We start from the raw sequence: 13,969 nt of genomic DNA, 5'->3' as shown, positions 1-13,969 counted from the left end.
ATGTCCACAATGACTCACTGTGTTCTAGCTCTGGGGATTTAAATCTACTATGATGATTGACCATTGATTCAATAAGCAAGTAAAAAGCTTGAAATCATCAATTATAAGCCCCTGTCTTTCCAAATTATTTAATGGATTGGAGATTTAATCGAGACCACTGTGAAATCCATTGCCTTGTTTTGTCACATTATGGTTTCTGAATAAGACATATTATAGTACATTGAATGTAATGTGAAATATCTAAGCCTCCGCACCTACAAGTTCACATCGCTAGTATGATGAAGAGAGGTTGGTGTGGAGCCCAGGGGAGAGAAAGAAAGTACCCTCGAAGTTTCTAGACTGTAATGTGACCATAGCGATGAAAGAAAAACAGGAGTGAAAGAAAATACCAGAAATATCATTTGATCTGTTTCAAAAGCACATGGTTGTTATAACGGTATGTTACTTTTCATTTATGAATATGGACATTTTATGTAGAAGTAACGCACCATATTTGAATGTTTTTCCTTTTTTCCCTTTGAAGCCTATGGTTCTTAACTTTTTAATAAGAAATTTGGTTCTGTAGTTTAATTCACTAGATATTAAGAAATTATTAAATTGTGTATATTTATTCTACAATGTGATGAATTAAACTGTAACAAGTATATGATGAATATTGCAAAATATTTCTGCTGTCATCTCCGCTTAAGATTTGGGGTTCCTCTGAATAAGCACCTTTGAGACATCATTTCGCAGCATGCACGTGATTTGTTTGATTACACCACTGCTCTTTTAACACCATGGTGACCAAAGTTTTGTCTACAATCCTTAATGCAACGATGGTGAAGAAATTCGGCAGAAACAACAAAGCTTTATTACAGGCATCCTTAAAGCGACACTAACAACACTTAAACATGGCTAACAACATCAAACATGGGAGCCATGAGCTGACAGAGCGAGTGTGAGAGTTGACCGAGGCTTGGCAGCAGAGAGAGGCCTGAGACAGTTTTGCTGTCATGACACCTGATGTATCCTGAATTGCACGCTTTTCCTTACAGAGCACTACTTACTTTTGACCAGGGCCCCTGGGAATATGGTGCAATTTGGGATACACCCAGTGTCAGGGAAGTCGGTTGCTGAGACAACAGTCCAGGGAGCCACAGATGAGGGAGACACACATCTCACTCCTTACGGCAGCACTCAGTCTGATTCCTCTCAGATAGAGAGGGAGGAGAAGAGGGTCGCCACGTTGCCATTTCTGCCACTGCTCTGTAAATAGTATGATGGTATTGGACATAAAATGTCACATTCTGCCATAACCCTAATGCTCTATTCTTCAGTTTAAATTGATTGATGTTATTTTCAATAACTCAAATAAATGTGTGCTTTGATGTTTCCTTTAAATGTATGTCTACGGTAGAGTGGGGAAAATATTGATTGAGAAAACAGGAAAAAAAACAACACAAAATGTTATCGTAATATATTGATATTTTATTAATATCCCTGTTCTTGAAGGATATCATGTACACCAAATATCTTTGGCAGTTAAGCGCATTCAATGCCTTAAGTAGCCAAAAACAGTCATTTGCTTTCACAAACACAACAACAAATAAAAATAACCACACAATAATGAACTGCATGTAAATAATATACAAAAATCCAATGCCTACTCAGTAGGTAAGAACAACATGTTGACTCCTGAATGCGTACATACTGTATGTATTTACAGTTCAATTGTAAAAAAATATTTTATTTTGCTTACATTCTTGCGTAATCTGTGACCTCGGTTTCCTCCAAATTGCCCCTTAAAATCGCTCTTACATTCCATAAAAAAATACACTCCACACCTTAAGGCTACTAATCACAGAGTGATAAACAAAACATAGTTTTGTTTGCTAAGCTTCAAAAAAGCCACCAAAACGTTTATAATGAAGAATGTTCATTATTTCATGGTGATATAAAAACAACATGGGAGATAGTACATTTCGCTACACTCGCATTAACATCTGCTAACCATGTGTATGTGACAAATAAAATTTGATTTGATTTGAAGTGGGTGATATATACAAAGCATAGAAACAAATGCCAGTGTTACAGTTAACATGCTCGAATACTTAATTGTTCTTCCCCAATAAAGTTGTCACGCATTGTTACTGCAAGAGAAAATGTATTCAGAGAAACATGGTGCCATCAAGTTCAAATTATACCATGTAAAGAAAGTAAGTCCAAGTAAGTCTAAATAAGTCTAATAAATCTAAAAGTAAGTCTAATAAGTCTAAAAGTAAGTCTAAGTAAGTCTAAATAAGTCTAAAAGGATGAAAAACGAAACATGGCACATGTACACTATACATGGGGCTGTTTGCGTACCCATCAGTCTTTTTGAATTTCAGGTTGTCAGTATCCAAAGTACCACCAAACTATTCTATGTTCTTTAGATCTCTGAAGACTCATTGAAGTACTGAGGTTGAGTTGAAGAGAGAAACAGTTCCCTTTCTATCCTCGGCCATCTCTCTCTGTCATGTTCCATGATCTTTAATCGCTGTATGGACACAGGGGGAGTAAAAGTGCATTTGAAAAGGTAACAATGTTGTTTCCTTCTTCTTTTCAAAAATAAAAAATAAATGATAAGTAAAGATATGAAAGTCTTAGCAGATATCAATGTTTTTTGGAGAGAGTGTGGACTGCAGTTTTGACTGAGGAGTGCCCACTTGGGAGATGTAAATGTTTGTGGGGGAGCCGTATGAGGTGGAAACCTGTGTCTGAAATGTACTGGAGGCTGAGGAGTACATGGTGTTGACTGATGGGGAGCCATAAGAGCTGTGCACTGGGGAGGAATAGCAGGAGGGCGCTGGGGAGGGGTATGAAGACAGCACTGGAGATGAGTAAGAGGAGTTAGGAGAGGGGTATGATGTGGAGGGGGAGGAGTACCCTGAGACTGGGGAGGGGATGGCCATGGGGGTGGGCCCTGCCTTCTCCACCTTTCTGTCCTTTGCCTGCCTCAGGTGGATCTTGGTGTGCCTTTTGCGCTCATCACTGCGGGCAAACTTGCGGCCGCAGATGTCGCAGGCGAAGGGCTTCTCGCCGGTGTGCGTGCGGATGTGTGTGGTCAGGTGATCGCTGCGGCTGAAGTTGCGCATGCAGATGCGGCACTGGAAGGGTCTCTGGCCCGTGTGGATGCGGATGTGGCGTGTCAGCTCATCTGAGCGGGAGAAACGGCGGTCGCACGTCTCCACGGGGCAGGCGTAGGGGCGCTCGTGGGGCGGGGTCTTGCACTGGCGGTTGGGGTACTTGCGCATGCGGTTGGGCTTAACCGGCGGAGACTGGTAGGAACCTTTACGATCCTGAGAGCCAGTCTGTGTGGCGAAAGCCTTGATGGTGGACAGGGGTGTGAGGGAGAGCTGCTGCTGGATGCTCTGAGACTGGAAAGGCTTCTGGTCGGGGGGAAGCAGGCTGATCTCACCCTGCTGCTGGGGGAACAGGTAGTCTGGGATCATGGGCAGAGCCATGTTGGAGGAGCAGGTCTTGCTGCTGGCGTAGGTGGGTGGTGGGTACTGGACTGAGGTGTTTGACGGGCTGGGGAAGGACTGGTTAGAGTCAGAGAAGAGGTTAGGGCTAACACTAGAATAGGTGGGTGCAGCTGAGTAGATGGGGTTGGAATCACCAATTTGGACAGAGCAGCTCATGGTGTGTGAGGAGGAGCTGACCGGAGCAGCAGAGGAGCACGGGGCAACTGAGGTGGGCGGTTGGGACATGCCTATCAGCCCACTGACCAGGCTGTATAATGGCTCTGCCCACAGGCTGTTGCTGCAGCTGGTTGCAGGCTCCAGGGTGAACCTCCCTGTGTAGGAGATGGAGGGCAGGCGAGGGGTTGAGTAGGTCTGGTCGATGAAAGACTTGTCACAGCCGATAGAGATGTCAGGTAATGTATCTGAAAGAACAACAACAACAAACAGTTAGCATTTAACAGCTGCCGTGTAAAAGCACATTTACATTTGCTGCAGATGGTAGCCCCCAATACTTTTTAGGATCCAGGGGGTGAGCATTGAAGAATCCTGCTGGTTTATACAAAATACATCCCACATCAAGTTACAAGGAGTGAGAGCTGACAGTCTCATATTTCTACCAAATGCATGTAAATTACGCAATCAGTTAAATCATAGAACTATACTACATATTCATTCATTTTTTGTTGCAAAAATTAAATCATCCAATCGTCAAAAAAAGACAAATACCGGTACAGCTCTATGCACAATAATAATAACACTTTTTAAAGCTATTTATATTCATATTTTTTGCATAGACTATGTCAGACCTCAAATGCAACCTCATAGATTATGCACATTTTCATGCATATTTCTGAATGAAACCATAAAGAGTTCACAGTTAGAGCAGCCCTTACCTCCATTCAGATGTTCGTATGAGTCTCCTGTTTCCCCGGTCCCAAAGCCTACACCTTCTGGTGTGGAGGCAGCCAGGAATGTGGTCCCTGCTGAGTGGAGCAACATCAGCTCCTCCAGCTTGGGGTAGCTGTCCATGGGAGAGTAGGGGAAGCCTAGTGGGTCTGATGTCTGCAGAGCTGAGAGGAGCATCTCTGTCTTGGCTGCAGCCATGGTACTGGTGCTGCCGGTGTTCTGGCTGTCTGGAGACAGAGTAGCTGGAGACGCTGCTCCTGCTTGTCTCAGGTGAGAGGAGATTACCAGCTGTCTTTAGAGGATAATTCTAAAGATGCTGCTCTTGTTGAGGAAGATGGTCAGAGGAATCCAAAGGCTTTGCTGCTTTCAACTTGGCGTCTTTGCAAAAGGTCCCAGTCTTCAAAAATTATGTTGTGGTTCATTCATTCCAGAAGGGTAGGAATGAAAACATATATTTGTTTCTAATAATCCTGATGAGTGACTGTGATCAAGAATTAAGAAATATGTTGCTGTTGTGTTTTCCCTTTTGATTAACCTTTTATCTTTTAGTTCACGTGTTTGGTGTGTGCTAGAATAAGTTCTAAACTTGCCTACTATGGGGCTGTCTGCTCTGTAGCGTATTGACATGAGCTCTATTTGGCTCCGAGGACTGTTTCACTAGGCTGAGGATTCCACCGCTTTATAAAGCCTCCTGCCGTGACGTAAATGTCCAAATAAGGACTGGAGGAAAGCCATATTTAGGCAACGCAGTGGAGTGCACGGAAGGCTTGTCAGAGTAAATGCGGAGAGCGGGAGACTGTTTATCCAAATATTCAAAAACGGTGCATATTATACATATTATAACAAAAGTAGTTTCTATATAGAAATAAGAGACGGCCGCTGCTGTTTTGCCGTGGTTTTCGGAATAAATGCAGTTTTCCTATCTATACTGCGCACCGCCATTGCCGGAAACCTCGGCTATGACATGCCATATAAGGTCGTCCCTTCAGACGAACCGGTTCCGGTGGGTTTCCACTTCCTTGCTCTTATTAGGAGTTTCCAGTGGTAATTCTGATCAGGGCTCGGCAATAAATGTGCGAGACCTGCTCAAATCCAGCACGATTTGAGACAATAACTATAATGTCTGCACCCAATTACATTTTCTCAAACAATGTCACAAAATGTTGAGTGGAAATTAATGTATATAGCCTACATATACATATATATTTACATACACATATACACACATATACATATATTATTGAATAAAGTTCAGATTGTCCCGAAAGTAACATAACGACGCCCGATGGTATAGCGTCGTTATGTTACTTTTGGGACAATCTGAGCTTTATTCAATAAGTGTCCATTTATTTCAGTGGCCGCAAACATTCTTACTTCCACAATATTTATATCTTCAGAGCAAGACTCACTCCTCAATGCAAGATGGTTTGCGAGACGTTGTGCAAGATGGTTTGGCAAACCATGTGTTCTGGGCACTAATCAAACTGTACCCTATGCTCTTGCATGACGCTCTTCATTATGGAAGATTTGTAGGTTGCACAAAAAAATGTCACTATATTGTGAGCTATTTCACTAGACCTTTGTTCATAAACTTGCTCTCTGCGCTATTGGATATACAGGCCAAAGCCAACTCCGCTGCCCATGGGGTATTTCTTATTCAATACAGGGGTCTCTTTCTCGGCTCTACCTTCTTATTGGACACTATCTAGGCTACGGGAGCTATTTTTAAGACAGCAATATTCTGGTTAGGTTAGAAAGTGACGCTGGGTTGCCCCACGTTTGGGGCTCGAACAGTGCAGGACTTCCAGAAAGCGCAAGGAGAAAACTTTATTGCAAGGTTTAGCTATATAATTTAGTAAAATGTTCTTATTTGAACACACAAGTAAGAGTGAATAGAGATGTGTTCAGTTCTGCCAGTTCTGTTCTCTGTGGCGGGTTCTCTGAAGTCAAGACAGGCGCAACAAAGCCCTCGACGCAGTGATAACTCTACTGAGCATGCTCCCTATTTCAATCTGCGTATCTGGGTCGGAGGTTCTGGCAGACTTTCTTGATTTCGTATTAGCGATGGTAAACTAGGACAAAACTGATCTGTCACATCATGCCATCACATGTTTGATGGTGCTTCATGAAATGAGAAAGAAGAAGTGAGAGATTGGCAGGTTTACCTGGGTCAGTGAGTCGGCTACGCAGTGTGAGAGGGGCTATAGGCTGCTACGTGACTGGGTTTGGAGATCACAGGTTGTTATGTAATTTGTCCTACTTTATGACTCTGTTTCAATCCAGGGATTAAAATGCATCCCGGATAGCACTAACCCTTGCCAATTGAAGGAAAATAGCTATGTTTTTTATTTTTTTATTGTTCACATCTTTTGGGGAAGCATGGCTTACTTTGGCAACCATGAATAATATACACCTTTGTGAAGTAGGCCTAATGATAATCACCGAATGTCATAACACTTCTGGTGTTTGTAACAGATGTCTCTTTGCTTTCATCAAATGTTTTGAAGTAATTTGTTCGACAATCAGATAAAAGCATCATGACTGTATTTACTATTAGACTCATAAAAATGTTAGTGCACTAATAAAGGCTCCCCGGAATGTCACAGTAGAAGAAAAAAAAACTTTTCCTTGGCAGAATAATTAATTATTCTCCTCATTGACTGTGCATGTTAGGCAAATCTTACTTTTACCACTCCCTAAATTGTTGAATGTTTTAGCAGCAGCCAATGACCAGCAGTTTCTTACTGGCATAAATACTGATTATTGACATAATATTTTTGAGTTAACATAACAAATCAACATTAAAGGTGCAATATGCAGAAATCACTCCGCCATTTCCTGGTTGTTAAAATTCAAATAATTCTCATTATATCAGTTTTTGTGACTAAACGAGCAATGTATAAGAGTAGAGAATCACTGTACAATCTAAACTACTGTGAAATATCTTTTCAATAACCAAAAATATTGTATTTTCAACTGGTTGAAGCTGGTGTACAAAACCAATAGTAAAAGATGCAAAAATAAAACTTAACAGCATGCCGCTTCTTAGACTTGCTTTCAATGACAATGAAAGATCTATAGCCCACATTTCAATGTGAATTTGGTTCAGGTCACCCAAAAAAAAGTAGATATTGCAGCTCTACACCTAGTAAACAATTCATGGTAATTCATGGTAACTTCATAAACAATTAATTTCGACACATAGTTTATTTGAAACATGCGTTTATTTGCTGAAAGTTTGCCATTGCCCGGCTATTATTATTTTATTATTTTATTTAACTAGGCAAGTCAGTTAAGAACACATTCTTATTTACAATGACGGCCTACCCGGGCCAAAGTCTAATCCGGACGACGCTGGGCCAATTGTGCGCCGCCCTATGGGACTCCCAATCACGGCCAGTTGTGATACAGCCTGGAATCAAACCAGCGTCTGTAGTGACACCTCTAGGACGGAGATGCAGTGCCCTAGACCGCTGCGCCACTCCGGAGCCCTATTAAAAGGGACAGGCGGCACTTTGAGACTTGATGTTTAATTGAGGTTTTACGGTAGTCATTTTGTTAAATTATATTGTGGTGGCTAGGGGAAAATATTATGTGATAGCCTACTGTTTCTTACAACACCAACAGCTAATATTATTACAGCAGTCATTACAGTTGCGCAGTATGACCATCTCACGCTTCATACTTTTTCAGTGATTGAATTTTCTCTGTTGTGGAGACAGCAAATAAATATGTGAGTAAATGTTCTGTGTTTTTGGCAATGCAATGGATTTGTGATAGTCTTCTGAATAGTCAGCAGCTATTAAGTCAAATGATGCAGGCTAGTATCTCAGATAAGAGATGGGAAAAAGGGAAGGTCATCCACCATTTTAAGAGTTATAAAAATAAAATACATACAGGGTGTGATCCACCAGTAAATTGTTGTTGTATTTTCCTCTTGTGGTTTGGTGGAGGCGGGAAACCCCTCCCCTCCCTCCCTCTCCTCTCCTCAGCATCAGTGTGTGTCCCCCATGGCATGGCCCACGCAGTACAGCAGATAAGAGAGAGAGGAATGCTTCCCTCCCTGACAGGGCTTCTCCCTACTGCAGGCTTACCCTTGCCTCCTCTCCCCCCCTCCCCCCTCGCACACTTACTCCCCCCCTCTCTCCTTGCTCAGCAGCTGATATGTTATCAATTCCTGGTCCCTCGCTGAAAGTGAGAGAGAAAGAGAGAGAGAGAGAGCAAGAGAGAGAGAGAGAAAGGGAGAGTGCTCCCCTCATCTCTGCTGCACAGGCCTGTACTGTCTCCACGTCACTCTCTCAGCTGAGCACATCTTGCCATCATTATTTAGGTTTTTACAACATGACACAGGTGATAGTTGTGTCATGGCCAACACAGGTTTTGTCATTGTGCACGCACACTCACAGACGGACAGACACACACACACACACACACACACACACATGCATACACACATACACACACACATATACACACAACCACACACAGAGATACAGTGCCTTCGGAAAGTATTGAGACCCCTTGACTTTTTCCACATTTTGTTACGTTACAGCCATATTCAAAAATTGATTAAATCGTTTTTTCCCTCATCAATCTACACACAATACTCCATAATGATGAAGCAAACAAAGTTTTGACATTTTTGCAAATTTATTACAAATAAAAATATTTAATTTACATAAGTATTCAGACCCTTTACTCAGTACTTCGTTGAAGTTCCTTTGGCAGTGATCGAGTCGAGTCATCGAGTCTTCTTGGGTATGACGCTACAAGCTTGGTAGACCTGTATTTGGGGAGTTTCTCCTATTCTTCTCTGTAGATCCTCTCAAGCTCTGTCAGGTGGATGGGGAGCGTTGCTGCACAGCTATTTTCAGGTCTCTCCAGAGATGTTCGATCGGGCTCTGGCTGGACCACTCAAGAACTTTTAGAGACTTGTCCCGAAGCCACACCTGCAATGTCTTGGCTGTGTGCTTGTGGTCATTGTCCTATTGGAAGGTGAACCTTTATCCCCAGTCTGAGGTCCTGAGCGCTCTGGAGCATGTTTTCATCAAGGATCTTTCTGTACTTTGCTCCGTTCATCTTCGCCTCGATCCTGACTAGTCTCTCTGTCCCTCACACTGAAAAACATCCCCACAGCATGATTCTGCCACCACTATGCTTCTCCATAGGGATGGTGCCAGGTTTTATCCAGACGTGACGCTTGGCATTCAGGCCAAAATGTTTAATCTTGGTTTCATCAGACCAAAGAATCTTGTTTCTCATGGTCTGAGAGTCTTTAGGATCCTTTTGGACAACTCCAAGTGGGCTGTCATTTGCCTTCTACTGAGGAGTGGTTTCCATCTGGCCACTCTACCATAATGGCCTGATTGGTGGAGTACTGCAGAGATGGTTGTCCTTCTGGAAGGTTCTTCCATCACGACAGAGGAACTCTAGAGCTCTGTCAGAGTGACCAAGGCCCTTCTCCCCCGATTGCTCAATTTGGCTGGGCGGCCAGCTCTAGGAAGAGCCTTGGTGGTTCCAAACTTCTTCCATTTAAGAATGATGGAGGCCACTGTGTTCTTGGGGACCTTCAATGCTGCAGAAATATTTGGATACCCTTCCCCAGATCTGTGCCTCGACACGGTCCTGTCTCGGAGCTCTCCAGACAATTCCTTCGACCTCATGGCTTGGGTTTTGCTCTGTCATTGTGTGTAGATTGCTGAGGAGTTTTTTGAATTTATTCCATTTTTGATTAAGGCTGTAACGTAACAAAATGTGGAAAAAGTCAAGGGGACTGAATACTTTCCGAAGGCACTGTAAATATTGTCCATATTCTGCAGTTCTACCTAAAACACATGAACGTCAGTCAGACTAGACCTGTGTGTAGTGTGTTTGCATTGGCTGAGCTACAGTATGTCACCATGTCGGCAGCTATGAAACTATCCCCATTAAAATTGCTTGCACTGAGGTAAATTCACTATGCAAGAAACACATGAACATAGGCCTATATAATCACTTCAAATGGTTGCCATAGTGAGGGAGTCTCCAAGGTATCCATGTCGTATACTCAGGATATTTTCCTTAATGGAAATCTATTTCAAACCCATCGTAAATAAGCCCTCGTAAATAAGTTCGCCTCCCAATGATGATCATTAAGGATAATTGCAAACATAACACATTATTGATCACTGCTACAAAGATAACAGAAGTGACAAGGAAAGCAGATACACAGTGTGAGATCATTTTGCATCCCATATAATCTTATCTCAAAATTGTACATATCTTCTTTAGATTACTGTACCAGAGTTCACAAAACAGGAAGTGGTGATGTTTCCTGCTCTCCATGATGTCACAGCGGGGTGCCAGGCCAGAGTCAAATTCTGAACACAGCCTTTTTCCTTTCACTCTCACAAACACAGCTTCCTTTCACTCTTTCAATCACAACTGAGCTTTCAGATTACACATCTCTTGATTGTTCTATTTCTCAACATGTAATCTCCCAACGCGGGCCAAGTGATTTTTCTGCCTTATTTTTTGTAGTCTTTGTGAAATTCTTGTGATGACAATTCAAGGAAACAAACATATTGGAAAGAAGGAGAGGTTGCTAAACTGTAACGGGGTCAGGTTAATAGACTTCCAGTTAATTCATTTGAGATTTCTATTGATTGAATTATGGACATGCCTTTGGATGTAATTGTAGGTTTTGTGTTCTTTCATTATTCATACTGTGTTGTCAATGATTTATCTGTTGTTAGCAAAGAATACACAGTGGGAACTCAAAAGTCAAATATACATTTCACCGATTATTCACAAAGTTATGCAATCAGATTGCAATCAGATTATTACTGATCCTATTCAGAGAATGTCTGATTATTACTGGTCCTATTCAGGGTATGTCTGATTCTTACTGATCCTATTCAGGGAATGTCTGATTCTTACTGGTCCTATTCAGGGGATGTCTGATTCTTACTGGTTCTATTCAGGGGATGTCTGATTATTACTGGTCCTATTCAGGGGAGGTCTGATTATTACTGATCCTATTCAGGGGATGTCTGATTATTACTGGCCCTATTCAGGGGAGGTCTGACTATTACTGATCCTATTCAGGGGATGTCTGATTATTACTGGTCCTATTCAGTCTGACTGGATGAGTGCTATTCACACAAATAAATAAATACCTCCACATTGTTTATCATCACACAGGCCCAGTAAAGACCATGTGAATTACTAAAGAGGGGAGAGAGTCTTGCAGCTCTATCAAGGAGGCCATAATGTGGGTGAGCTGCCTCAGTGAATCACACAGACCAGGGTTTACTCTATATGCAGTATGTTAGCCAGTGGCTTGTGGTCAGTCTCTACTTTACAGCAGTTCCCCCCAGGCCGGGACTGATTAATGGCCAGCATAACACAGCGCTGCATCTCGATGTAAACACTAGCCTTCTACGCAGTTCTAGAACTACACATGGTTGTTCATTTATAAGGTCCGCATGTATCCCTTGAATAATGATCTCCTTGATTTCCATCTATATTATGTCAGTGTTTGCATACTCAAATATGAATACTCACATTCATATTTACATGTTTCCTATTTCATTTTCAACAAGGTTTGCCATTATTATTCCTGGCTATGCCATTGTATCAAATGATGTCTGTGCACTGACTATAATAGCTGTAAGGTTTGTTAATAGATGAGTGATCACTCAGTTATCCGAGTTTTACAGTTCTCACGTGTGCCGTGCCCAGATGAGAGGCCAGGGTTTGTTCCCCATCAGAGGAAGGCAGCAATAGACACTCAGTTCCCAGCTACAATTGACCTCCTTTTCAGAGGTGAAATGATATCAATCTTAAAAATGTTAGCCTCCCCTTCCTTCACTTATAATGCCTTTTCTTTTCATGCATTCAGTGATAATGCGCTTTACTACCAATGGCCAGCTCTGTGTTGGTCACCGGGTCTATATATAGGGATCAGTCTTTCCTCTGAGAACTTTGACAGGGAGAGAGTGAAAGAGTGCAGTGTGTGTGTGTGCTCACTAGCTAGCATTTGGTCCTTTCTGGCATGCAGAAGGTTGAACTCGCACCAGCTACTAGGCTGGTCTCTCTAGTATCGTTCTTACGTATATTCCTCCACTCCCCATACCTCCGGAAGCATCTCCTATTATAGAAACACAGGCGGATTCTCTCTTTCCCTCTGGCCCTGAGAGGCCTTTCACAAACTTAATTTAACAATGGCATGAAGAATTCCCACCAAAGCTGAAAAAGAAAGCTTGAAAATAACAGAATATACACGACTGTTGTTAAATGCTCTATTTTAAGACCCTATCATCCTGTTATTTTCTGTGGTTGGCTGACACATTTAGCCCCCCACAAGGCAAGTGACACTGCTCAGGGTAAAACAGTTGTGGTTTAACTTGAATGATTTCTCATGTAATGACAAGAATAGACAAACTGTAAATATCTGTATAGTGTTTCCATATAGCGAGAACACAGCATGTGTGTGGGCTTTTTGTTTTTGGATGAATGGCGTTGTCGTGTGTATACTTCCTACTTCTTTTTTTTTCAGCATTCTGAACAACCTCATGTGGGTTTTGAAGCTCAATCGCAGTGTCACACTAAGATAAAAGCCTTTAATCCTTAGACAATGTGGCCTACATTTACAGGATGCCTTTATTCTGTAAGATCAGGGAGAAATGGTGCACTCCTCTTGAACTCTCGTGAATAGTTGTCTTAGATGGCCCCCGACATGAAGTTATACAATACTGACAGAGATAGAACTTTCCAAATCCTATCTATTCTATGAGATCCAATAAAGAAAAGCAAATGACAGTACAATACATCTGTATTTACTATGTCACATAGTGTATTGGATATGAAAGTCTCTAAAATCACTTCTAAATAGGATTATTCTAGTCAAGTTGTAAACTTGTGTGTAATATGTATAGAATATCAGTGAGTTTGGACATCGCAACACAATAGATGTAGCCTTTGTTGGCCTAGAACAGCACCGCAGGTCTTTGAACTGTAAGGGAGAGTTCAGCAACAACAACAAAAATGACATTCAGCATCACTCTGTCAAGGGGAAAAAAGTATTCTATACAATACAGATATCTAGATGTTGTGTATCCCTGGAAATAATCAGAATTTATGTAAACATTACAGTTTTAGAAACATAGCATGTCCAAAAAAAAGGCGTCTCTTGGCACAACTTACCCTGGGTATGAGGTAAGTTGAGCTGTGGGACAAGGTAAGATAAGCCGCCTACAAATGTATGTACTGAATTAAATATTACCACAACCTTTTTAAAAATGTGTATCGTTCACATTCACAATCACTTTTAAAAACATTTTTTTTGAACATATGCTTAACACCTAACAAACACTTTGTACTTAAAAAAAAACACTTTTAACATAGCCGAGGCCCTGTTGTTACCTCATATCCTAATGATAATGCATTGCATTACGCCTTGCCATTGGCGGCGGCAGGTAGCCTAGTGGTTAGAGCATTGGGCCAGTAACCAAAAGTTTGCTGGATCAAATCCCCGAGCTGACATGTTAAAAATCTGTTGTTCTGCCCCTGAGGGGTAAGTTGAGCCAAAGGGGTAA

At 41.8% G+C, this 13,969-nt stretch overlaps 1 protein-coding gene across 1 annotated transcript; it reads right to left on the bottom strand.

Moving 5' to 3' along the window:
* Positions 1–1,452: 1,452 nt before the first annotated feature.
* On the bottom strand, positions 1,453–5,060 carry LOC139420840 (early growth response protein 1-like). Its single transcript, XM_071171186.1, has 2 exons — positions 4,379–5,060; positions 1,453–3,907 (listed from the first exon to the last, which is right to left on the bottom strand). Exons 1-2 carry the CDS (start codon positions 4,587–4,589, stop codon positions 2,625–2,627), a joined length of 1,494 nt encoding a protein of 497 aa, XP_071027287.1. The 5' UTR covers positions 4,590–5,060; the 3' UTR covers positions 1,453–2,624.
* Between the last annotated feature and the right edge of the window lie 8,909 nt (positions 5,061–13,969).

The sequence above is a fragment of the Oncorhynchus clarkii genome, chromosome 12 (assembly GCF_045791955.1).
Source record: "Oncorhynchus clarkii lewisi isolate Uvic-CL-2024 chromosome 12, UVic_Ocla_1.0, whole genome shotgun sequence".
In the NCBI taxonomy this organism is placed as follows: Eukaryota; Metazoa; Chordata; class Actinopteri; order Salmoniformes; family Salmonidae; genus Oncorhynchus; species Oncorhynchus clarkii.
This window is presented reverse-complemented; position numbering and strand designations above follow the sequence as displayed.